This window comes from Perognathus longimembris, chromosome 11 (genome assembly GCF_023159225.1).
Source record: "Perognathus longimembris pacificus isolate PPM17 chromosome 11, ASM2315922v1, whole genome shotgun sequence".
In the NCBI taxonomy this organism is placed as follows: Eukaryota; Metazoa; Chordata; class Mammalia; order Rodentia; family Heteromyidae; genus Perognathus; species Perognathus longimembris.
In genome coordinates, this window is record NC_063171.1 from 57,541,774 (window position 1) to 57,568,364 (window position 26,591).

Sequence of the window (26,591 nt, forward strand, 5' to 3'; positions counted from 1 at the left end):
GAGGGACACAGAGGAGCGGCACGCAAGAGCAGGTTTACTAATGCCAGGCAAAGTGAAGGTGGAAGTACAGGAGCAGCTCAGCCTTCAGGTGGCAGGGCAGGCTGCAATCCCCAGACCTTAAACATTTACTGTGGGCAAGGGGGGCAGGGGGACCAGTCCTGGAAAACTGGGTAAGTATATCATTAACTTCCAGAGCTGCATTGTATACCATCAGCTCCACTTACATGTTGAATGGTAGGGAAGGGTGAGTTTTGGGCTTTGAATGGTCAGATAACACCTGTCATTTCAGTGGCCTATGGGGGCATTTGGGTATGTCATAAGTTAGTCCATTAACATCTAACTCCCTACGTAACTTCTATACTAAAAGGTTTACACACACACACACACACACACACACACACACACACACAGACTCTTGTCACTCTACCCAGCAGGTCCCAGTAGCTCACACCTGTAATCCAGCCCCTAATAAGGGGGACTGGGCTTGGGAAGGTCATGGTTAGGAACAAGCCCAGGTAAAAAATATGCAAGACCCAATTTTAACCAATAAAAAGCTGGCCACTGTGATCTGTGCATCTGTCATCCCAGAGACACCGGAAGTGTATATCATACAGGATGACACTAAGATTCTAAACTGCGTAACAAAACTGGGCACAGTGGTTCATTCCTGTAATCTCAACTCCTTCGGAGACTTAAATCAGAAGAATTACAGGTTTGAAGCAGTCTAGAATTAATACCCTACCTCAAAATAAAATAATTAAATGAGGTGATAAAATGAAATGAAATAAAATTAAAAAATGAAATAATGAAATGATTTTTTAAATACTGAATTAGCCAGGCACCAGTGGCTCATACCTGTAATCCTAGCTACTCAGGAGGCTGAAATCTGAGGATTGAGATTGGAAGCCAGCCAGGGCAGGAAAGTCTGTGTAAGACTCTTATTCCCAATAAACTACAAAGGAAAATCCAGACGTGGTGCTGTGGCTCAAAAAAGCCCAAAGACAGCACCCAGGCCCAGAATTCAAGCCCCAGGATTGGGAAGAAAAAAAAAACTAGCATGAGAGCAAATTCCTCAAAATGACATAGTTGCTCTTTCTTTTTCAGAACTGAAAGTGAACCATTTTCCTTTGATGAATTTTTTGTGAAGAATCAAATTTTAGCCAGATGCTGATGGCTCAGACCTGTAATCCTAACTATTCAGGAGGCTGAAATCTGAGGGTGGCAGTTCAAAGCCAGTCTAGGCAGGAAAATTTATGAGACTCTTATTTCCAATTAAGCAGCAAAAAGGCAGAAGTGGAAGTATGGCTCACATGGTAGAGCACCAGTCTTGAGAGAAGAAACTAAGGGACAGTGCTCAGGCTCTGAGTTCAAGCCCCCAATACAGAAAGAAAGAGAGAGAGAAAGAGAAAGAGAGAGAGAGAGAGAGAGAGAGAGAGAGAGGAGCAATATTTTAAAACTTTGTTTGGAAATAATTTCAAACTAAGACAAAAAGTTGTAAGGCTAAAAACAATAAGAAATATCGAATTCTCCCTACTCCAGTTCACTGATTGCTAACATTTTACACTCTTGCTTTGTTACCCTGAGTACTGTTGAGTGACCTAACCAAATATCTATCTACCCTCATCTAGTTTATGGAAGCCTAAAGACTAGAAGTTCCAGTTCAGGTGGACTAGATGAAACTGGCTAGATGTAAGGTGGCTTCCAGAGTGACTTCAGACAGCCTCTAACTATATTACAGTCCTATCTTTGTGCCAAATGATGGCACCCTTCAATGCCTTGGTGACTTTTGGAAAGACTCATAAAAGGAGTGAAAATAACTGGTATGCCTGAATTCTTCAAAGCTCCACCTACTTCCAGAAAATATCTCCCTCCCTTTATTCTCTCTCTTCATATATATATATATATATATGTATATGCATATATATATTACATATTATATACATATATATAATCTCCCTACATCCAGGGGCTGAGCAGTTGATTTTCCACTTTATCTCCCTCTTCACCTATTTTTTTTTAAATCAAGATAAAAGTTTCTTTCCATGTTTAATTAGTGCTTGGTCTTGTTAATAGTTCCACAATTCCAAGAGGGTAAAAGGACCCACTGTGAGGACAAAAACCAGCAACAACTTCATTATTTACTTCTTTTTTTTTCTCTTTTTCCTTCTATGGATCTACATTATTTTTTAACCATTTTAGGATAAGAGGTGAGTGCACACACACACACACACACACACACACTTTTTTACTCAAGTCTGGCTCTCTACCACGTGAGCCACAGCTCTATTATTTCCAGCTTTTTGCTAGTTGATTAGTGTTAAGAGTTGTACTGGCTTTTCTGCCTAGGCTAGCTTTGAACTATGATGTTCAGATCTCAGCCTTCTGAGTAGCTAAAATTACAGCTGTGAGTCTTCTGCACTCAACTTTAGCGTAAAGTTCTTTGGCCTTAGATACTAGTCAATACTAGAATTTCTGAAACAGATTAACTCTGATTATCTCTGCTCGTTTTATTTGCCCTTCTCTCCGTTTCCCTTTAATTGAATTTGTTCTCAAAGAGCCAGGAGTTTACTAGCGTCTCAAAGCAGATCAAAGGGGATTAGGTCAAACCCTGAGGTTAGACACAGGCCTGTTACAGGGTAATAAACTACAACCCCCAAAAGGCCATGCGGCATCGGGGGGCGTGGTCGTCCCGTTGATTGGTTGGCCAGCATTCCGAGCCAGGCGTGACTGGTCAGGTGTGGGAGCGGGGTGGGACTAAGGCAGGTGGAGGGAACTAGAGCAGCCAGGTCCAAAACCAGCGGCCGGCAGATAGCTGCAACTCGGGACAAGCATGGCTCGGGGCGGCGTGCTGGCCTTGGCGGCTGCGCTGCTTGGCATTTTTGCCTGCGTCTCCAGATCCGATGGCCAGAAGGTCGGGGAGCTTCGAGGCACCCCGCGAATCCCTGCTCAGTTCAGCGAAGAGGAGCGCGTTGGGATGAAAGAGGCGTTCAAAGGTGAACTTGGGTCCTGAGCTCACCTGCGCGCGTTCATCTGCTGCACCTGTTTCCACGGACAGAGGAGCGTTTCTGCGGAGTTCTAGATCCTGCTGGAGAATGAGATGCGGCCTCGCCAGTGGGCTCAGCTCCAGAGTTTTCCCTTTCATGAATAGTGGATCCAGAGACCGGGTCAGCATAGATGCGCGCATGCAGGCAGAGGCTGGGACCAAAAGCCAGCCCCTGGGTTGAGGGTGGACCGAGCCTGGGGTGGGGAGGAGGAGATTACTTATCTGCCAAGGCTCATTAGGATATTTATGACATCGTTCTCAGGCCTCGATTTATGAATCTTAAACACACAACAACAACAACAACAACAAAACTCCTCGATTTGTTGAATTTCAAGTCTTAGCTATAGTTCTTAATAGGACCAAACAGAACGATTTCACAGGCCTTATACAACCCATTGGTAAAATATTCCTCCCCACCCATGCAAGGAATGAAGAAATTGTTGGGGAGCCGTCTCTTCATAGTTGTTGTTGTCTGTTTGTGGCTCTAATTTTTGAGGCAAGGTCTGGTCTCTAACTTGCTCTGTGGCCCATTTTAGCAAGAAACCCATGATCTTCCTATCTCAGGAACCTATGCCTGAGTAGAATTTTAGATTTTTTTTATTAGAAATACTCAATTCTGTACCATCTTTAATCTCCCATCTCTGTCTGTTAAACTCTGACAGGTGCCATCCAGATTCCGACAGTGTCTTTTAGCCATGAGGAATCCAACACTACAGCCCTGGCTGAGTTTGGAGTATACCTTCGCAAAGGTGAGCTACAAACAGTGGTTGAGGGATGGTAGAGATGGCAGTGGAGACATGGTTCTTCTACAGGGGGATAAACAAGTGAATTTTGTCACTGATCAGAAGACAGTGGAACTCCTAATGATCTGAGTTTGTAAACAGTAAAGAGGTATAATAGGGAGAATCCAAGAGTGGAGGCAGAGAATGGACTATAGATTTGCCCTTTGAAATACTAAGCCACATTGCTGTTGAGTTGGAGCTTGAACATTCACATTTCCCCTAACTACCTGTTATATATTAGATATTACGTAATGAACAGGTAGAACCAGAAATTCCTTCTGGACAAGTATCTAGAACTATGCCTCTATACCCCACCCATACACCCCAGACACTCACACCTGTATACTATACCTGCCTTCTAATAACTGCTGAGGCCCACCCAGGTTCATTACCATCACATTTCTAAGTCCAGGTACTGTATAGGGAAAAAAAAACTTTTTCTGCCAAGGACCATCTAGCATAAGATCTTAGCTGATGCTGATGTTTATATTCCTATGAAAAAAGCTCCTGAGGTTGGGCACCTGTGGCTCACGCCTATAATCCCAGCTACTCAGGAATCTGAGATTGGATGGTTGAGGTTTGCAGCCAGCCTGGATGGGAAAATCCATGAGACTCATTCTCCGTTAACCACCAAAATGCCAGAAGTGGACCTGTGGTTCAAGTGGTAGGGCACTAGCCTTGAGCACAAAAGCTCAGGGACAGAGCCCAGGCCTGAGTTTAAGCCCCAGGATCTGTATTTAAAAAAAGAATGAAGGAAGGAAAGAGAGGGAGAGAGCTATCACAGCAATCCTCTCCCTTCATTTCCCTATCATGGAACACAGAGGTAGGAAGGATGAATCAGAAGAGAAAAGTAGTCTTGGAATTCCCTTGCCCAACCTCATGTAGCCTCAGGAGACTCCCCTCCCACATCACACAACAACAGCTCCTCCAAATGAATAAGAGGTAGGAAAAACTGACAGAGGAGCAGCATGTAACCCTTTCTCTAACACCCTGGGACAAATGGATCTAGTCCTGGAAGGACAGGCTGAATAGAAGAATAGATGTACAGTAAACTAAATAAGGTGAAAAGCAAGATAAAAACACATTGTTGGGCTAGGAATGTGGCCTAGTGGTAGTGTGCTTGCCTAGCATACATGAAGCCCTGGGTTTGATTCCTCAGTACCACATATACAGAAAAAGCCAAATATGGTGCTGCGGCTCAAGTGGTCGAGTGCTAGCCTTGAGCAAAAAGAAGCCAGGGACACTGCTCAGGCCCTGAGTTCAAGCTCCAGGACTGGCAAAACAAAAACATAGTTCTTCAACTCTGTTTTCAGTTATCCATAGAGGTATACATGGAATAGTCCAACAAAGCCCAAAGGGAAATCTTTCAGTTCTTTCTGTGTATCTAAGGTCACCTGTATTAAAGCCTACCTGTATTAAAGCCTACCTGTAGCCAGGCTCCAGTGGCTCATGCCTGTAATCCTAACTACTCAAGAATCTGAGATCTGAGGATTGTGGTTCAAAGCCAGTCCAGGGAAGGAAAGTCTGTGAGACTCTTATCTCCATTAAACTACCAAAAATGAGAATTAGAGCTGTGGTTTAGGTGGTAATGCACCAGCCTTGAGCAAAAGAAGTTCAGAGATAGCATCTAGATCCTGACCAGCACAGAAGATAAAAAAAACAAAAGCCTTCCTGTGATCTGAATAACCAACCCCATGAACATCCACCCCTGTTTGCAGTACAGTGGCCTTGTGCCAGACAGAGTAAACTTTATCCCCATGAAATATAATAAGTAGGTATGCTAATTGATTAAAACAAAAACCGCTTTGAATTTTTTTTATAGTACCGAGATTTTGAACGTAGGACCTCATACTTGCGAAGCAGGCTTCCTACCACTTGAACCATAAACCACAGCTCTTTTTGCTGTCATGGTTTTTAAAATAGGGTCTTATGTTTATGCAGCCTGGACCTCAGTCCTCCTATTCATGCCTCCCATGTAACTGGGGTGACCATTACATGCATGACTTTTATTGATTGAGTGGAGTCTCACACACTTTTGCCAGAGCTTTCCTCAAGCCACAATACTCAGGAACTCAGCTTTCTCAGTAGCAAGGATTACAGGTGTGAACCACTACACTCAGCTTTGATTTCTTTTGGGGGGAGAGGGGAGCAGAATCTTGCTATATAGCCCAGGCTAGCCTTAAAACTCTTTATCCTCCTGTCTCAACCTACTGAGTGCTAAGATTACAGGCATGTTCCACTATGTCTGGCAGTAATATTTAAATATAAGGGTTAGATTTGATCCTGAGTAACTTAGATATTGCAAACTACTATACCCAAAAGTAATATAGCCCTCATCTGCAAAGATTCCTCCATTTGATAGTATACAGGTCAAAGTGAGACAGGCCTTGGGAGACTGAACACCTTATCAATGGGCATCTTTACATGTCATTACACAGCAGTTTCAAATATGCGGAAAAAGAATGTGAGAGAATGAACAGGATCTGCAGAATCCAGCCTGGCTCTTTTCCACAAGCTTTCTAAAGGACAATGCATGTGAACTTAAAAAAAAAAAAAAAAAAAGTAAGGAGCAGGAAACGATGGAAAGCCTGGCCTCCTCTCCTGCTTTTTTATCCCTTTGCCTCTAGTCTTTCCTACAGTGTTCAGCACCGGCTTTGTCCAGCATGAAGTCGTGGGACAGTACAGCCACCTGCTCACTGTACAGGGCTCAGACCCCAGCTTGCAGCCCTACATGCTGTTGGCTCACTTTGACGTGGTGCCTGCCCCTGAAGAAGGCTGGGAGGTGCCCCCATTCTCTGGGCTGGAACGCGATGGCTTCATCCATGGACGGGGCACACTGGACAACAAGAACTCTGTGATGGTCTGTAATGCTGATTCCTCTGCCTTGGGGCCCGAGGAATCTTCCAGAATGGGAGCACTTGGCTGGCCTCTGGGAGGAAGGAGGCTCCGGTTGAAAGAATCTTGGCTCCAGAAAACCTGGGTCCCAGCCATCTGTTTGTCACTTCCCTTTTCTAGACCTTATATAGAGATTGGAGTAGACAATTCAGCCCTGACATTTGTTCTTCTCCAGGTGACCAAAGTTGAATACAGAGCTAACTCCCTGAGCCACTGGTCCCTTGAACCACTTACTCTCCTTGAAGAGTCTGTCAAGTCCCATTTTCACCAGCCCTGATGACACATCCAACACAGCTGAATGTTTCTGCTTCTCTGCTTGGATTCTAAGCCTTCCTCCACTTCCATTGTTCTTTTGTACCTCTAGGCAATCCTGCAGGCCTTGGAGCTCCTGCTCATCAGAAACTACATCCCACAGAGATCTTTCTTCATTTCTCTGGGCCATGATGAGGAGGTAGAGTTGCCTCACCAAATAGCTATTTCTGGTGGGTGTGGGGGGCTTCACCCTAATTGAGTGTGATCCCCAGCTTCAGGGTCTCCATGATAATGGTGTGATTGTTTGCCAACTTCTCCAAGTGTTTGTGTGCCAAAACTGTCTGCAGACTGTGACCAAAATCCAGATTTCTAAGCCGTACACCAGTGGCTCACGGCTATAATCCTTGCAACTCAGGAGGCTAAGATCTGACAGTGGTGGTTCAATGCCAGCCCAGGTAGACAAATCTGTGAGACTCTTATTTCCAGTTAACCAGCAAAATAGCCAAGTGAGAACTGAAGATCTTGAGTTCAAGCTCTAGTACCAGACCCCCCCCCCCCCGACACACACATTCAGATTCCCGGTCCTGTGCCATAGGTGTGAATAGTTAATATTCAGCTCCCTGGTAATGTCTGAGGTAGGCTGTCAACTTCTCCTGGGAAACATCTGTTTCATTTCCAGTAATGCTATTGGTTTTGAACCTAGGCAAATCACTTCACACTGTGAGTCCCAGTTTCTTTATTTGTGAAAGATGCTAGAAAGGAGAATTGTCTCAGGCCTTGTCCACCTCCAAAGGAAGAAGACTAAGAAAGAAGGTTCTAGAGCTCTAGGCTAAGCCAAATGAGTGTCCGTTAGCTATCCTCGAGCTGGCTCTGACTAAGGAAGATGATGGTTCTGAATGTGATCTCTGCAGGTGTCAGGGTTGAATGGAGCTCTGAAGATTTCAGCGCTGCTGCAGACCAGGGGTGTCAAGCTAGCCTTCCTTGTGGATGAGGGCAGCTTCATCTTGGATGGTTTTATTCCTAGCCTCAAGAAGCCTTTTGCCATGTGAGTAAAGCACCCCACCCTCCATCTTGGAAGGGGAGTCTCACCCCATTTGAGATGACTACTAGTACCTGGAAATCTTGCTGAGACACCATCCTTTGCTTCTTAACCCTTAGTTGCCCTGATCCTCACACTACACGGGCTTCCCCTTCTTGCTCATCGGACTACCTGTCCATGGCCCTGTGGTCCTCTGGGATAGCTCAGGAGGGCCATCTGTGATTCTCTTCTATAGGGTTTCGGTCTCAGAGAAGGGTGCAGTTGACCTCCTGCTGAAAGTAAATATGACTCCAGGCCACTCTTCAGCTCCTCCGAAGGAGACAAGCATTGGCATCCTATCCGCTGCTGTGAGCCGGTAAGCAGCTCCTGGCCCCATGCTCTTGATTCAGATGGCAGACCTAGCACTTTCCCACTCTGACATTGATACTAAGCCTCCTGCCCTGATACTGAGATGGGAAGCCACGGTATAAGACTATAGGAGCCATTAGCACCTAGACAAGGGCTGGGATCAGATTGATAAGTATTTCCCCGGGATGAGCAGAGACCAGCCCACAAAAGCTAGGTCAGGGAGCTAAGGTAGTTCAGAGTCCAGCTAAACAGTTAGAAATCACAAGCTGGCAATGACTAGTAGAGCTATCTAAATTCTCTGCCTGCTCTGGCAGGAGGACAAGGTAAATAAAGGCTGCCGGCTGTAGGTGAGGACAGTAGGGTCTGCAAGAGCCGCACTCACTTGCTTAGAAAAGCAGGAAGAAGCTGGGCACCAGAGGCTCAGGCCTGTCATCCTAGCTACTCACGGGGCTGAGATGTAAGGACTGTGGTTTAAGGCCAGCCCAGGCAGGAGAGTCTGTGAGAGCCTTATCTCTGATTAACCACCCATAAGCCAGAAGTGGAAGTGTAGCCCAAGTGGAAGAGAGCCAGCCTTGAATGAAAAAGTTTAGAGATTGGAGTGCAAGTCCCAGGGCTGGCACAAGAAAAAAAAAGGGCAGGGGGGGGGGGAGTACAAGAAAAAATATTAAATGGATAGCAACCATAGACAAGGCTCCGCTCTAGGGGACAGACAAGACAGTAACAATGGCGGATACGGTGACCCAAAGGGGCACAGTTGGCAGAGACAAACAGTTCTGCCATGATGTGGATGCACGCGATATAGGAGAGCAGCAGCGTTGTGGGGGGCGGGGGCGGGGAGCAGGGAACCCAATTTGGACTTGGTAGAAAGGGAAAGCTCCTGCTGGTGCCATAGAGGAAAAGGGGTCCTGACGGTGCTTTCAGCTCTTCACAAAGGCTGGACTAGTGGAGACGAACGGCAGACCTCCTGATCGGGCTTGTGAAAACTTCCACCTGTCTCCCTCCTCCTCTTTGGGCCTCTGATCTTGGGCTGGAGTGGCTAGCTCCTCAAAACTCTGTTTCTCTTCCAGACTGGAGAAGACACCCATGCCAAACATGTTTGGAAGTGGGCCATTGAAGATGACACTAAAGCAACTGGCGAATGAGGTATGGGAGGAAAATTACTTCCTTCCCACTAGCTTGGAAGATGAATCATGGGGTGGCAGAGAAAGACCTTTGGAGTAAGGAAATGACATTAGTGCTGACCAATGTTCTGCCATGCTTATCTACTCCCACGAAACAGCTGAGCCTGATCTTAAGAGACCTGGCTTGTTCCCTGGGGCTTCTGGGCGTATCTACGACCCAACACATCTGGTCTAGAAGCTGGTTCCAACTCATCCTTTGGACCGCTGAGTGTTTGTTCTAACCAATCAGCTGAATGCCCATCCAAGCAGAAACTCCCTCACCCTTCAGCTAAGCCTTAGCCAACTGAACTGTCCACTTAAGGCCCCAAAGCAAGCCTGGAATAGAGAGACTCAGGCCCCAGCCCCAGCCACAGCCACAGGTTGGGCCAGTCCCTCTGATCCTGTTAACCTTGTTCTTTCCCTTTCAGTTTCCCTTTCCTACCAATATGGTCTTGAACAACCTGTGGCTATTTCGACCCCTTGTAGGCAGGTAAAGTATTATCTTCCTCCAAATCCCCCACCCCAATCCTACGGACCACCCAGTCCCTCTCCTTGACCTGCCTGGGCCTGACTAATCATCCTTCATCCATACATGCTACATATAATACATATATAGGCTACCTCTCACAGTCTTAAAGATCTCTACGCTTTAGAAAAGTGGGTGAGCTTCCAACCCTTTCTTTCTCCCCATTAGCTAATTCTTCCTACCATTTGACCTTAGTCCTTTGCTTTAGGCTCCTGGAGAGAAATGATGTAACCAATGCTTTGGTCAGGACCACTACAGCACTCACCATGTTCAATGCAGGGATCAAGGTAAGATTACCGGAGTCAAGGTTGTCCCATGTACCCTCTGCTCGCTGCCCACTTCCTCCTCCATACCTTGACTATCTATCCTCTGTTTCTGGCTATAGTTTGAATAATATATATCAATGCTGTCCTCTGTGATTGTCCTCTGTTCTCAAGAGCCAAGAGGTCTAGCCAAGGTCTATGAGCCCTCTGAAATCACTGGCCACATTTTCTCTATGTGCATTCGGTGGTGAGTATCCAGTGAACTTGAGAGGAACTCCCCTCAGAACAACCACTCTGACTCATGTGAAGAGCAGTTATTTGCAAGTTGGATCTTGGGATCTGTGCTCTGGCTAAAATTCAACATGGATAATAGTCATTTATCACTCTGATCATGTAGACTAAAGGTTTCTAACCTTTCTACCATTAGAGATTTTTTAAAAATCATTCTCAATGTCAGGCTCACGCCTGTCATCCTAGCTTCTCAGGAGGTTGGGATCCAGAGGAACACAAGTTTGAAGCCAACCCTGGGCTGAAAAGGCCAAAAGATTCCATCTTCAAAATAATTAGAAAAAGACCAGGCTGGAGGCACGAACTAAGCAAGGAAGTTGTGTGAACTTGAGGCGCTGAGTTCAAAATTCAAGTACTGAAAAAGAAACGCAGTCTCATGTTTTAAAAGATTTTTTCCAAAGCCGGGTGCTGGTGGTTCACACCTGTAATCCTAGCTACTCGGGAGGCTGAGATCTGAGGATTCCAGTTCAAAGCCAGCCCTGGCAGCAAGGTCTGTGAGACACTTGTCTCCAATTAACTACCAGGAAACCAGAAGTGGCACTGTGGCTCAAGTGGTAAAGTGCTAGCCTTGAGCTGAAGAGCTCAGGGACAGCACCCAAGAAGCCCAGAGTTCAAGCCCACAATCAACAACAATAACAACAAAATTATCCACCTAATTTAATTAATATATTTTCTCCTGATATAATGCTAAATAAAGAGAAGCTTTCTTGTATTTATAAAATCCAATAGCTGTAATATCACTTAAAACTTACACACTATCTTTTCCCAAAATCTACTAAACATTAGATGGCCTTAGAAAACATAATCTTGGGCTGGGAATATGGCCTAGTGGCAAGAGTGCTTGCCTCGTATACATGAAGCCCTGGGTTCAATTCCCCAGCACCACATATATAGAAAATGGCCAGAAGTGGCGCTGTGGCTCAAGTGGCAGAGTGCTAGCCTTGAGCAAAAAGAAGCCAGGGACAGTGCTCAGGCCCTGAGTTCAAGCCCAGGACTGGCAAAAAAAAAAAAAAAACATAATCTTTATATGAGGTTTACTTTTCTACAGAAGTTCAGGTGAATCAATACCTTGAAGAAAACAACTATTCCCAAAACGACCTTTTTGTAAATTGGTCCGTGTCTAGTTGGATTGGCTTCTAAGGGACATCAGAGGACCAAGCCTAACCACACAGAGGCATGGGCTTTCTGAAATCTTGGAACTTAGACAATTCCTATAACCATCAGTAGTACCAGTACAATTTTAGGAAGTGCCCTTGGGGGTGCCATCTGCCTGGGAGACAATGTGACCTTGAAGAGCTCTGGTAATCTGAAGCCCAAGTTGGATAGAAGTGAATGGTGCCTGCGAATGAATTCCTGCCATAGCTAACTAGTGTGTTCAGTGTGTGACCTGAGCAGCTGCCTGTACTGCTCGCCAATTGAGTAGTATGTGCCCTTGCATCAGAGTGGGGGTTTTCTCCCTGAGCAGGCTTCCACATTTGTCACTCTATTTGGCCCTCCTAAGAGTCCTATGAATAGCATTGTCCCAACTGCCACTTGAGGAAACAGAGGCTCAAAGAAGAAACACTTATCAAAATCACACAGCTAAACTGGGTGCCAGTGGCTCACAGCTGTAATCCTAGCTACTTTGGAAGCTGAGATTTGAGGATCACTATTCAAAGCCAGCCCAGGCAGGAAAGTCTGTGAGACTCTGATCTCCATTTAACCACCAAAAAGCTGAACATGAAGGTATGGATCATAGTAGAGTGCCAGCCTTGAGTGAAAGTTAAGGCATAGCACCTGAGGCTTGAGTTCAAGCCCCTTTACCAGTAAACACACACACACACACACACACACACCCCCAAAAAAGAAAAATATCCAAAATGTCCTGGAAAAGGGCACCCAGAAGGCTACTGATAGCACTGCAGACCAAAACAGAGAAAGCACCTTGCTATGCAATTCCTATGACCCCTCTAGGATCAAGAAGCACAAAGACCTAACCTCTAATTCTGAATGTAACTACATAGCAAGGGCTCAGAGAAAACAAAGGCAGACTAAAAATTAAGCCCTGGATCCTCAAATCAAAACAGCTTCCTCTGTCACTGATGGAGGCAATTGGTGTTTCCTGGGTAGGGGTCAGCTGCGGAAGACTTGAGGGGGCTCAGGTAAGGTTTGTGATTCTCTCCCTAGGTGAACGTCATCCCCTCCATGGCTCAGGCAACAATCAACTTCCGGATCCACCCTGCACAGACAGTCCATGAGGTATGTGCCTTGTTTTCATATAACACATTCTATCAAGGAGCCAGAGCCATCAGGACCTAGGTGTAGCTCCATTCTTAGGGCTGAGCTGGTCTCTCCCTTTTTCAACCTCTATTTTTCTTTTCTTTTTCTTCTTCTTCTTCTTCTTCTTCTTCTTCTTCTTCTTCTTCTTCTTCTTCTTCTCCTCCTCCTCCTCCTCCTCCTCCTCCTCCTCCTCCTCCTCCTCCTCCTCCTCCTCTTCCTCCTCCTCTTTCTCTTTCTCTGTCTCCCCCTCTCTCCCCCTCTCTCCCCTTCTCTCTCCCTCTCTCCCCCTCTCTCCCCCTCCCTCTCCCTCTCTCCTCCTGTCTCCCCTTCTCTCTCCCCCAGTAGAGGGGCTCCTGGGTGCTGTCCCTAAGCAGGCTAGCACTCTACCAGTTGAGCCATAGTTCCACTTTTAACTTTTTTTAATTGGAGAGAAGAGTCTCACAGACTTTCCTCCCCATGCTAGCTTTGAACAGTGATCCTCAGATCTCAGCCTCCTGAGTAGCTAGGATTACAGGTATGAGCCACTGGTGACCAGCTTCAACCTCCATTTTTCAAAGGCATCCTATAAGCATCAGCTCTTTGGCTAGGATCAGAGATCTCTAGAGGAAGTTGAAGTATTGGGGATGGGAAACAAATATGAAAACTACTGATAGCAAATAGAATCTTGTTGCATGTTGAAAACCGTTTTAAAGTCTACACATGCACATTTAGTCCTCACCACCATCCTATGAGGTAGAAACTGCATTATTCTCATTCTGCTGGATAACAGAGCAACAAACCATATAACAAGAGACTGACATGTTGGTGGCCATGTTTCAGAATCTGTGCTTCCAGCCACAACTCTACTAGAACAATAAAGGGTGAACAAACTACCATAGTAGTAAGGGTACTGATGCTGCCTTAGAGGATAAAGTCTCTCCCAACCACTAAAAGTTTGATCTAGGCCTCAAGGAGCTCAGGACAGTACTCAAAGTAAGATACTCATTGCAGCTGAACAATAGGGTGAATTGGGAAGTAATGGGAAATGAAAACTGACAGGAGATGAGTTATAGCTTGGGGATAGAGGCCTTATATGCCATGCTGAGAACTTTTCAGGTTCTGATCTAAAAGGAGAGAACTTTCAAAGGCCTTCAAACAGTGCCAAGATGAGATTCAGACTTGCTGTTAGAGAGGTAATGTTGGTAGAAGTACTAAAAACATGCTGGAGTAAACAGAGACCATTAGAAGACTATTGTGTCATCTCAGTCACTGCATATGAAGGTCTGAACTGAGAGCAGAGTCATGGGGCAAAAAGGACTGCTCACTTGCCAGACAAGAGGGTTCCGTGGGATGGAGAAAAGGGAGAGTAATAAGACTGTGCATTGAGAAAAAGGGAGAATGGCTCCAAGGTATTTATCCTGGGTAATGTCCAGTTCAGGAGAATGACTTAGACGTTTGAGAAGGCATAGGGCATAGTGCCTGAGATAAAAGGATTATTTGAGCCCAAAAGTTCAAGGCCAGCCTGGGTGACATAATGAGATCCTAGTTGTTTTTGTTTTGTTTTGTTTTAAAGAGGCTGGTTGCCAGTGGCTCATGCCTATAATCCTAGGTACCCAGGAAGCTAAATCTGAATTCTGCCAACTTAGGCAGGAAAATCCATAAGACTCCTATCTCCAACTCACCACTAAAAAACAGGAAGTGGAGCTCTGGCTCAAGTGGTAGAGCACTAGCCTTGAGCATAAAATATCAGGGACAGGTGCTCAGGCCCTGAGTTCAAGCTCCAGGACTGGCATGCACACACACACACACACACACACACACACACACACACACGCACGCACGCAAGATATCTCTTGGTCTGGGATTATAGTGATAGAGTGCTTGCATGGTATGTGCAAGACACCTGAAAAATATTTGAGAAGCTTATAATATATTAATAGAAAATTATAGAGGTACAGATAGTGTTAGTAACATAATTGGAACTTAGAGATTCAGCATAGTGCCATGATGGAAGTGTATCTTATTTTACTAGAGAATATAACAATGAATCAGACTTCTGGCTAGGCAAGGCTGAGACAGAGATGTTAAAGGGTGAACAGAAATTACACACATTTGACATCTCTAGGAAATCGCAGCGTATTCAAACATTTACAAAGAATTCAAAGCTGGGCAACAGTGGCTCATGCTTTTTATCTTAGCTACTCACTCAGGAGGCTGCAATCTGGAGGATTGTGGTTGGAAACCAACCTGGAGAAAATTGTTTGCTAGATTCCACTGCCAAATAATCAGAAAAAAAAAAGGGGACTGGGAATATGGCCTAGTGGCAAGAGTGCTTGCCTCATATATATGAAGCCCTAGGTTCGATTCCTCAGTACCACATATGTACAAAAAGGCCAGAAGTGGCACTGTGGCTCAAGTGGCAGAGTGCTAGCCTTGAGCAAAAAGAAGCCAGGGACAGTGCTCAGGCCCTGAGTTCAAGCCCCAGGACTGGCAAAAGAAAAAACAATTGAATTTGAATTAATCAGAAAAAAAAAAATCTGGAGGTATGTCTCAAGTAGCACCAGCCTAACAAGCAAGAGGTCCTGAGTTCAAACCCCAGTAGTTCCAAAACATGAACTTGGAGCTAAAGTTGTCGGTCAGAGGTATAATACTTGCCTGGCATGTACGAGACCTTGCTTGGGTTCGATCCCCAGAACTGAAAGCAGGGGAGGTAAATCTAGTCTTTCAAAAATTAACCAAGAAAGCAACCCAACAGCTATCAATTGGCAGCATATTCCTGAATACAACAGCAAGAGGCAGATCTAACACGGTTAGATCTAGATTATCTTATCGCAAGACACACTTTAGACTTTTGTGGTCCTTCCTCCAAAGCCCTTCCTATGGAGATTTCATCTGTCCCTACACAGGAGGGAGGCACCCTCCTCTGCGGATCAGGGAGTGGTTGATGGCTCTGCTGCTTTTCATCAGGTGCCAACCTTTGTCCTCTCCCTGTGGGCCCATGGGGCAGGAAGTCACTGGATTCCCCTCCCAGAGACTCTTTCCACCAGTTTTTCCCAGCCTCATTCCAACTCCATGCCCTTTCCAAGGGCTGTTTCCACCCACCCACGGCTTTCATCTCCCCAGGTCCTTTGGCACTAGTGCTTCCCAACTCCCCTCCACATAGACCTGCCCTCCTGGACTATCTTGTGACACTCCTGCCATCCCTAGCCCCACCCTGCCCACCTGTCCCAGTGAGCAATGGAAAACCTCCACAGGCAAAAACTAGTTGTTCCCCTTGGTGCTGCTTACCGCTTTCTCGAGTGCCATGCATCAGCCATGCAGCCTTAGGGCTGCTCAGATCCTCGCGCTGGATCCAGCAGGAACACAGGCAGGCCTCTTCCTCCATCTCCAATTGGCCTCTCGTTTCCCAAATTTAGATAGGCTCCAGCATCTATCCATAAAGGATATGAGCCTTGCCAAGTGCTGGCGGCTCACACCTGTAATCCTGGCTACTCAGGAGGCTGAGATCTAAGGATTGTGGTTTGAAGCCAGCCCAGTCAGGAAAATCCAGGAGATTCAAAAACCAGAAGTGGCACTGTGGCTCAAAGTGGTAAAGTACTATATAGCCTTGAGCAAAAGAGCTCAGGGACAGTGCCCAGGCCCTGAGTTCAAGCCCCATGACTGACACAAAAAAAAGGGAGGGAGGGAAGGAGGGAGGGAGAAATCTATGTCTTCAGAAATTGAACAGGCTACTGTGTGGGAAGGAAGGTTTGTCCTGAATGGGCCTAAAAGAGTAGACAAAAAGGCCATTGGGAGAGGATTCAGGGAGTCTCCACTAAGGAAGAATTGGAACATGCCATCTTGGGAGGGAGAGCCTAGTAGCTACAAGGACTCAGTCTTGGTATTATTAGAGACTTTTTCCTTCACTTATTCATCCACCAAGGTCTACTTACTGTGAAGTAGACATTGGGAGAGTAGTGAACCAGAGGCCTGACTCCCATTCTGCTGGTATTATATAATCTATTGGCTAGAGGCAGTGATTTTAGGATGGTGGTGGGGAAGTGGGCTGAGTTAAATAAAAGAGGTCAGTGAAAGCCAGAGATTTTTCTGGTCATTGAGACCCAAGAAGAATCCATACTGATCCAGGTCACAGGAGTTCCATTGGGGGAACATTAAAATGTGAAGAATAGTAGTATCCATTACTGGAGTCAATATATGAAAGTGTTTGGGTCAGGAGCCTTGCACGTAGCACTCAATAAATACTGATTGCTGGGCATGGTGGTGCACACCTGTAATTTCAGCACTCAGAAGAATGAGACAGGAAATGATCTCAAGTTCCAAGACCAGCTTGGGCTAGATAGTGAATCTTGTCTCAAAAAAAATGTTAACAAAAAACAATGTTAGCTGATATTTATTGGCTTATAACAGAGTGACTCTCTTCCATGTAATAATCAGAGACACAAGGGTGGGAGGAGGAGGAGGGCCTCATCAATGTGAGAGAGACCTCAAAGGTACTTTAGAGCATATTAATCTTACAATTCTGTATTTCTAGCCCTTTGGACACATTCCCAAAGCCGTATGATGTTCTCTTTTATATGTAAAGATATTTTCCTCTCACATGAATGTAAATTTGTTGAAGATAAGGACAATGGACTCTTAAAAACCAGACAGTTCGGGGCTGGGAATATGGCTTAGCGGTAGAGTGCTTGCCTTGCATGCATGAAGCCCTGGGTTCAATTCCTCAGCACCACATAAACAGAAAAAGCTGGAAGTGGTGCTGTGGCTCAAATGGTAGAGTGCTAGCCTTGAGCAAAAAGAAGCCAGGGACAGGGCTCAGGCCCTGAGTACAAGCCCCAGAACTGGCAAAAAAAAATAAAAATAAAAATAAAAAAGCAAAACAAAACAAAAATCAGACATCTCTTTAGTTAGCACACTGGATACGTAGGGCTGGCTGTCACTTAATATATACCATCCCCCATCCCGTGTGTGTGTGTGTGTGTGTGCAAGTGCACATGTGTGTATGCATGCTCACCAGTACAAGGCCTAGACACTGTCCCTTAACTTTTTCAGTCAAAGCTAGCACTCTACCACTGGAGCCACAGCTCTTCTTCTGGCTATTTGGTGGCTAATTGGTGATAAGAGTCTCATGAGCTTTCCTGCCCAGACTGGCTTCAAATCGGTTGAGGTTTTCAGCCTCTTGAGAAGCTACGGTTATAGGTATAAGCCACTGGTATCCAGTGGCTCATATAGGTAATCTATAACCTACAACTGTTTACCTCTCTCCTTTTTGTTCATATTGTGTGTACCCCACAGGTTATAATATAATGCCAGACACATCAGAAACATGGAGAAGAATCCCAGGACATGTTAATAGATGAGCAAGCGAGACACAGAGAAAGCAAGGAGCTCACCACCCACAGTCACACAGCTAGAAGTGATTTCCAAGGCACAAAGTTTGGGATTACACCTCAGGTTTTGTGCATGCCCTCCCCTACTCAGAATCTCTCTTCCTACTCCTTCATCCGTTTTATATCCTTCCTTCAAGTTCTGGCTCAAATGTCATACCCCTAGGCCATCCATCTCAGACGAACACCTTCTTCCTGGCTTTCCTGCTCCCCATTCGTATGTACTCAGAAAGCAGCAACCTATCACCCTGATGCAGTTAGGTGGATCCCAGCCGAGCAGTACTGGCTAGATAATCCCGGGCTTGCTGCTTAATGAAACAACTCCTATTGTCATTTTTATGGGTTCACATCTTTTCATGTGCTCAGTACTAGGAATTCAGAAATGAGATAGAGAAATGCGCTTGAGTCAGGACCTGGCCTGGCAGTGGTGGGAAGCCTGGCCCCTTACTGTAGGGATCTGCAAGGATCCAATCTCTGTATTTTCCTCGGTTTCTAGCGGTAAGAACCTCGAGGTAGTTTGAGATAACAGATACTAGACACAATCCCACTCTACTTCATATAGAGTAGAGTTAGAAACATTTCTTTCTTTCTTTTTTATTTTATTTTATTTTTTTGCCAGTCCTGGACCTTGAACTCAGGGCCTGAGCACTGTCCCTGGCTTCTTTTTGCTCAAGGCTAGCACTCAGCCACTTGAGCCACAGCGCCGCTTCTGGCCTTTTCTGTATATGTGGTGCTGAGGAATTGAACCCAGGACTTCATGTATACGAGGCAAGCACTTTACCACTAGACCATATTCCCAGCCCACAAACATTTCTTTAAAAATATAAAAAAGCCAATTCTGGCTGTGTGCTCTTCCTTAGAAGGTTGAGATCTGAAGATTGATTGCAGTTTGAGGCCAGCCTGGGCAGAAAAAGTTCCCATGAGACTCTGTTCTCCAATTAACCCCTCAAAAACTGGAAGGGGACCTGTGGCTCAAAGTAGTAAAGTGCTAGCCTTGAGCAAAAGAGCTCAGGGACAGCACCCAGGCTCTGAGTTCAAACCCAAGAAAGAAAGAGAGAAAGAAAGAAAGAAAGAAAGAGAGAGAGAGAAAGAAAGAAGAAGAGAGAGAGAGAGAGAGAGAGAGAGAGAGAGAGAGAGAGAGAGAGAGAGAGAGAAAGAAAAGCCAGGCCTGGGGCTTGAACTGAGAGACTGAACACTATACCTTAGCTTTTTCACTCAAAGCTGGCAACTCTACCGCTTGAGCCACAGCTCAACTTGAGTTTTGCTGGTTAACTGGAGATAAGAGTCTCAGGGACTTTCTTGTTCTGTCTGGCCTCAAGCCTGGATCCATACAGATCTCAGCCTCCTGAGTAGCTACAATTACAGATTATCACATATGTGATCTGTGAGCCACCAGCTTTAGGCTTAGAAACTTTCAATAGGTCAAAATGTATCAAGGCAGGCTGGACATGGTAGCACATGTCTACTACCCCTGCTACTCAGGAGGTGGAGGCAGAGGGATCTCCAGTCCACACAATTGAGACCAGACCTCAGAAAGAAAAAGGAAAAGGGACTGGGAACATGGTGTAAATAAATAGTAGTGCGACTGTTTGCCCAGCTTGCATAAAAAGATTCAAGACTATGGAAGCACTCTACCACTGAGCTACTATCCCCAATCCTAATCCTTCTTACTTTTTACAATGCTGGCGATCAAGCTCAGGGTCTTGCATATTGCAAGGCAAATGCTCTAACACTGAGCCATATCCCCAGTCCCTGATTTCTTATAATATTTGGGTTATAAGTGCTAGAATAAAACTTGGCTGTTAGTGGAGATAAGCGCTTTACCTACCCAATGACTTAAATAGAAGTTTTAGCACTAGAAGTGGGGAGCCTTGCTCTCCTCTGGATTCCACTCCTGGCATGCTGCTATAGGATGTGGCCTAAAAGTGATACCCCATTGAAGTGATTCCCCAGATATGGCTCATCCCACTTTCTAGGACAGAGGCTGATCCTGGAGCTTGAACTCAGGGCCTGGGCACTGACCCTACCGTTTAAGCCACAGCTCTATTTCTGGTTCTTTGTTTTTGTTTTTGTTTTGTTTTTAAGTAGATTGGAAATAAGAGTCTTATGGACTTTCCTGCCCAAACTGGCATCAAAAGGCAATCCTTAGATCTCAGCCTCCTGAGTAGCTTGGATTACAGGCATGAGCTACCAGTGCCCAGCTCAGAGGCAGTTGTTTGTTGTTTGTGTTGTGTTGTGTTTTGTTTTGCCAGTCCTGGGGCTTGGGATTCAGGGCCTGAGCACTGTCCCTGAGCTTCTTTTTGCTCAAGGCTATCACTCTACCTCTTGAGCCACAATTCCACTTCTAGCTTTTTCTGTGTATGTGGTGCTGAGGAATCGAGCCCAGGGCTTCATGCATTCTAGGCAAGCACTGTACCACTAAGCCACATTCCCAGCCCCAGAGGCAGTTTCATAAAAACTACTGATCAAATGGATTGAGACTGTGCTGGACTTTTCTGAGTGTCTGAGTGGCCTTGAAGGACCACTGAAAGCCTCCTGGTCCATTCACACATATGACCTAAATCCTCAGGGTCTGGTCTGCATCCTTCCTGGGATTTTGCTGGATTCTCTGTAAGGCTGAATTTCCTATGAGTTTCCTCAGGTTCCTTCCTCAGGAAAGGAGGCAAAGAAAGAAGTACTCCCTTGCTCCTGAGTTTTTGTGTATGCTGAGCTCATCTTCCCAGCTCCAGAGCAATTGGTTACAAACAGGAAGCAAGAATGGCAGAGAAGGCAAAGGGAAGAACATGGACCTCTATCTGAGACTTTCAGGGTAGAACAGGATCCTCTTGACATAAGATGGCTGAGATTCCCTTTCTACTAGGTCTTGTTATACTTGCATCCAGCCCATGGCTAACCACCTAAAGGAAAGGCACAAAATTTTATTATCCAGTTCTCCATCTGGCTCATAGGCATAAGAAAAATCTGCCATGCTGTAGCTTGCTTTCAGGGATGGCCTAGCACTCCATTACCTATAGCCTAGGAGTTGAAATAGAGGTCCCAATGTTAAAAATAAATAAATATACATAGACTTCAATAAGTCCTTTCTGTAACTCTCAGGATTTACAGAACCCATAACTGTGCATTGCAAGAGACAAATCAGGACTATTTCAATTCATATGCTACGTTAGTAAATAAGAGATAAATAAGAAGTCTAAAGCAAGGGGAAGAGAGAGTACTAGAGGGGGTGAGAGTGATTGGAATATATTATAAACATGAATGGAAACATAACAATGAAATCCCCTCCCTATATCTAATGTACCCTAACTAAATAGATAATTAATCATTAAATTTATATTTTAAGAAAGAAAGAAAGCAATCTAACCCCTTTGCTTTTACCCTGGAGGTCCTAGAACTGGTCAAGAACATTGTGGCTGATGACCGAGTCCAGCTGCACGTGTTGAGGTCCTTTGACCCCCCACCCACCAGCCCCTCCGATGACCAGGCCTTTGGCTACCAGCTGCTGCGCCACACCATACAGTCCATCTTCCCGGAAATCAACATTGTTGCCCCCGGTAATGACTTCATCAGCTGTAGCTGGAGGAGTGAGGCCAGGGCTGGGATAGTTTCTTATCCAATATCTGCTGCCCCACCCCCACCCCAGCTGTTCATCCTGGAAACAGCTGGCTGCTCCCCCCTCCCCATGGGACTGGAACTATATTTTCCCCTCGGGGTGGAAGTGAGAAAGCAAACAGGAAAGGAGCAGAAACAATAAATTAGGTCCATCAGCTCAGGGTCCTTGTTTAACCCAGCCCAGCCGAGACTGTCCCCATTTGGTACAGAGGGGGAATGGACTTGAAATCTACACCTCCTCTGGAGCAGCCATTGAGGAGGAACCAAGATCTAGATTCTGGTTCTGGGTCACACCTGGGTAAACAGGTTATCGGCAAAGTCCGGCAAGTCAGCACAGAAAAGCCTCCAGGACCATCCTATTTGCTTTAACTCCAATTGTCTCGGTCACCAGTCCAAACCCAGCAGCTCCTCTCTGCTCCCCTTTCTCAGCCTTCTAGCATACCGTCCAAATCTATCTTAACAATGGAGCTACAATATCAGGCTGAAAGAGAATCAGCTAGACTCACTCTCAAAGATTTAGCCTAGCCACCAAGGAGCCTGACCTAGGGCCATACAGAATAAAAGTCAGATAACAAAGAAGGAATATCTAGACTGATGGTTCCTAAAATAGTGAATGGTTCAGGTAATGGGAATTGAATGACGATATTGTCCTTCTTGGTCATTATGAAGAGAGGACATTCAGCTTGGACCATTCAAGGGATAGCTAATGCTCTTGGGAAGAGATTCTATGTTCCTGGCTGAAATTATAGGGGCTGGTGCTCTACCACTTGAGCTATAGCTCCACTTCCGGATTTTTATTTTAATATACTTCTGTTGTTATTATTAAGATGTACAGAAGGGTTACCATTTCGTAACTCACGCAATGAATACCTTTCTTCTTTTTTTTTTTTTGGACAATGTTACTCTTTCCTTTGCACCCCTTCAGTTTCCCCCTTCCATCCTGTGCAAATATAGTTCATTTTCTACATGGTGTATACTGGATAGCATGATAGCATTTGTTCACCCTTCCACTTTTGGCTTTTTGATGTTTAAATGGAGATAGAAGTCCCATAGGCTTTTCTGACTGGACTGCCTTCAAACTCTAATCCTCAGATCTCAGCTTCCCGAGTAGATAAGATTACAAACATGAGCCACTGGTGCCTGTCTAAACTATGGCTTTCATAAGATTTTAAGAAAGGATAGTTTGTACCACAAAACCCAAGTGTCGCCTTAGCCTCTAGAAGGGCCCGTGCATTGCTCTATAGTAAGCAAAGGTTCTAATTTTCCAGCTACCCCACTTCTACCACATAAAGCCCTTCTCTTAATCTTCCCTTTCTAGGTATTTCTATTGCGAACACAGACAGCCGGCACTACACCAACCTCACTACCGGCGTCTATCTGTTCAACCCCATCTACCTGCAACCTCAGGGCTTCCGTAGGTGAGTGGAACAGGTTTGAGGAACAGGCAGGAGAGAGTCCATCCACCGATCCAGTCCCTTCCTGCCATGGCAATATTCCCACACAATAGGACAAAAAGCCAGGGTGTGGCCATGGAGACCTTGTAGAAACCTAGTGTCCCCAGCACCAGCCTTGCTACCTCCCAGAATTGGCAGGGATTTCCCCTTTTGAAAAAGGATAGAGAGGATCGGGCGATTGGTGAAAACTTGATGGAAACAAGACCTTTATTTTGGTGTGGTGGCAATGCATGCTTGTAATCCCAGCACTCAGGAGGGGGAAGCAGTAGGATACATAATGAAACTCTGGTTTGTTTTTTAATCCTTGGGGTACTTTTCCTCCCTTTAAGAGTGGCTTACCCTCAGAATCTCATCTTCTACCTATAAATTGGGGAGACATGCCAGGCACCTGTGGCTCACATCTGTAATCCTAGCTACTCAGGAGGCTGAGATCTGAGGATTGAGGTTCAAAGCCCACCTGGGTAGGAAAAGTCCATGAGACTCTTATCTCCAATTAAGCACAAAAAGCCAGAAGTGGAGCTATGGCTCAAGTGGTAGAGCACTGGCTTTGAGCCAAAGAGCTCTGGGACAGCATCCAGGCCCCAAATTCAAACCCAATGCAAACACACCAAAAAGAAGAAGAAGGAAAAGGAGAGGAGGGGGAGGAGGGCAAAAAGGGAGAAAATGGAGAAGAGGGAGAAGAAGAGAGGAGGAGGAGGAGGAGGAGGAGGAGGAGGAGGAGGAGGAGGAGGAGGAGGAGGAGGAGGAAGGAAGGAAGGAAGAAGGAAGAAGAAAAAGAAATGCAGATATACAATATGAGGTCAAAGGTGAACTTGTCCTTCCATTCTCATAAGAGCTATGGAGTCTAAATCCCCTTAGTGTTAACTTTCATGTGTTCTACTATGACATGAGCTCCTTAGCAAATTTTGAACCCTAATATGTGGGGAGAGGTAGGGAGGATGCTCTGTAATGACACAGTGCTATGTCGCTTGGCCCTTCATCTGACCCCAAGTCCATCTCTTTCCCTCAGCATCCATGGACTTAACGAGAAAATCTCAGTCCAGGCGTATGAGACCCAGGTGAAATTCATCTTTGAGTTGATCCAGAATGCTGACACGTACAAGACCTCAGTTCCTCACCAGCATGAACTGTGAGAGGGAGGAGCCAGCAGTTCGGAGTGCCTATCCCTGAGCCAGGACTAACCAACAAGGGAGGGAGGGCGGGGAGGAAATGGGGGAGAAGCAAGCATTAATGAAAACTTTGGTCAAAACCACATTGTACGCACAGCTCACCTGTGTGGCTCCATTCCTACACTCACCCAAGAGCAAGACCAGGAGTGAAGGAAGATGAGCAAAAGTTTGGCTTCTCTTTTCCTCCCATCTTCTGCATCCTCCTCACTGACTACCATTAGCTACCTTCTCGCCCCTCCTGTCTTAAAAAAGTGTCCACTTGTGTGTCTGTTGCTAGTTAGTTAACTGTTCCCCCTCCCTCCGGGCCTGGCTTAAAATGCAAGTCGGAAAATTCTCTACCAGGTTGTACCTGATAGAAGTATTAATTTTGAGCACTCTGACTAGATATATTGCGTCTTTCTAGAATTCACTTTCCCACCATCCCCCTGTCTCTCCTCTCCTGCCCCCCCCCTCCCTTCCCCAAGCTCAGTTCACCATCCCCATCTGTCTCTCCTTTCCTCCCATGATCCAGTTCCTTCCACAGCTGGAGCAGGACTTAATCAAATGGGACTGCTTGCACAACTGACTCCACGGTTGGCCAGATAAAAGCATCTTTACAGCACCCTGAGATGTCATGACCCTGAGGGGTCATGGGGTAAGCTCAGACCACTTGGCCTTTGGAGTCCGAGCCTGGAGCAGAATCTGCTCCCACGGGTACCCTGGGCTTCTCTCCCTCCCCGGCCCTAGACCTGCCACCTGCTGCTGCTGTCTCACCCCAGGAGGCACTAATCTCTGGAAACATTTCCCTAGCCCATCCTTCAGGCTGAGCTCCCAAGGGGAGAAGGAAGGACACTTAGCACCTGGCCTCCCGTGGAGCTCAGGACCAGCAGAGCCCTGGCCCGGCATCATGTCCCGGTTTAGGCTGATCGTGGGCACGTAGGCAAAGGAGGAACAGGCTGCAGGCTGGCAGGGTCTGAGGAGGTGCAAACTAGCCTCCACTGCTAACAGCAGAGTTCCTGACTCCTCCCCACCTCCACTCCAATCCTGTGCACATTTGAATCTGCTCAGTAGCTGCCAGGTGGGGGACATTGGAAAGCAACATTTCTTGGCTCAAGGCCAGGAGCTGTGCTTTGTGGCTCACCAGGGAGTTGGGGTCACAGAGGGAGACACAGGGAACTGTGAGAGGGAGAGGGTACGCGCTCTCTCTCTCTCTCTCTCTCTCTCTCTCTCTCTCTCTCTCTCTCTCTCTCTCTCTCGCTCGCTCGCTCTCGCTCTTTAACTCATCAGGAAAGAACTGTCCATGCTTTCCTGGAGTTTGATAGCAATGGGTTCCCTTGCCCTCTTCTCATAACCCCTGGGTCCTCCCCTCTCACTCCCCAGTTCTGAACCTCCCTCCTCTGGATGTGAGCTGTTCCTTAGAGCTCTGGCTTAATTGTCCGTGTGTTAGGAACACAGTGTGGGGATTAATCAAGCTTTTCTTGCTATTCCTACTAAGATTCACATTCCTTCCCTAGCCCTCCCTTTTGGCCAATTCAGGACTTATTCAGCCTTTGTTAGAGGGCAAGCTGAAAAACCAATAATAATCCTTCACATTTGTGCAGAGCCCTAAAAAGTAGCTTCATGTACCTTGTCTCAATACAGTCTTCACAAGAACACTGTGAGGAAAATATTATCATTTTTTCCCTACAGGGAAGGAATTAATCCTGAGTGGTTACCTGGCTAGCTGCCATCTGTCATTCAAACTCATGTGATTCCATGATTCTAAATTACCGAGGGAATCTACTTCCCATCAGAGATGTGTGTGTGTTTGCGCGGCACGTGCGTGCGTGCACACATGCTGGCACTAGGACTTGAACTCGAGGCCTGGCTTTTTTGCTCAAGATTTGTGCCCTACGACTTGAATCACAGCTTCACTTCTGACTTTTAGGTGATTAACTGGAGGTAAGAGTGTCATATACTTTCCTGCCAGGTCTGGTTTTGAATGGTGAATCTCAGGTCTCAGCCTTCCTTAGTATCTAGGATTACAGGTGCGAGCCACCAGTGCCTGGCTTTAGAGATCTTATTTAATCCTTACAGCAGTAGCTACGGTCTCAGTGTGTCTCCAGAATTCACATGTTGGAAACTTAATCCCCAGAGACATATGTGAATGGAATTAAGAAGCT

At 45.9% G+C, this 26,591-nt stretch overlaps 1 protein-coding gene across 1 annotated transcript; it reads left to right on the forward strand.

Annotated features, from left to right (window-relative positions):
- The first annotated feature begins 2,766 nt into the window (after positions 1-2,766).
- Pm20d1 (peptidase M20 domain containing 1) lies at positions 2,767-24,821 on the forward strand. The gene is made up of 13 exons (XM_048357059.1): positions 2,767-2,993; positions 3,706-3,792; positions 6,453-6,685; positions 7,085-7,171; positions 7,884-8,017; positions 8,247-8,366; positions 9,427-9,502; positions 9,948-10,009; positions 10,254-10,332; positions 12,763-12,834; positions 21,601-21,769; positions 23,146-23,245; positions 24,291-24,821. Exons 1-13 carry the CDS (start codon positions 2,831-2,833, stop codon positions 24,412-24,414), a joined length of 1,506 nt encoding a protein of 501 aa, XP_048213016.1. The 5' UTR covers positions 2,767-2,830; the 3' UTR covers positions 24,415-24,821.
- The last annotated feature ends 1,770 nt before the right edge of the window (positions 24,822-26,591 follow it).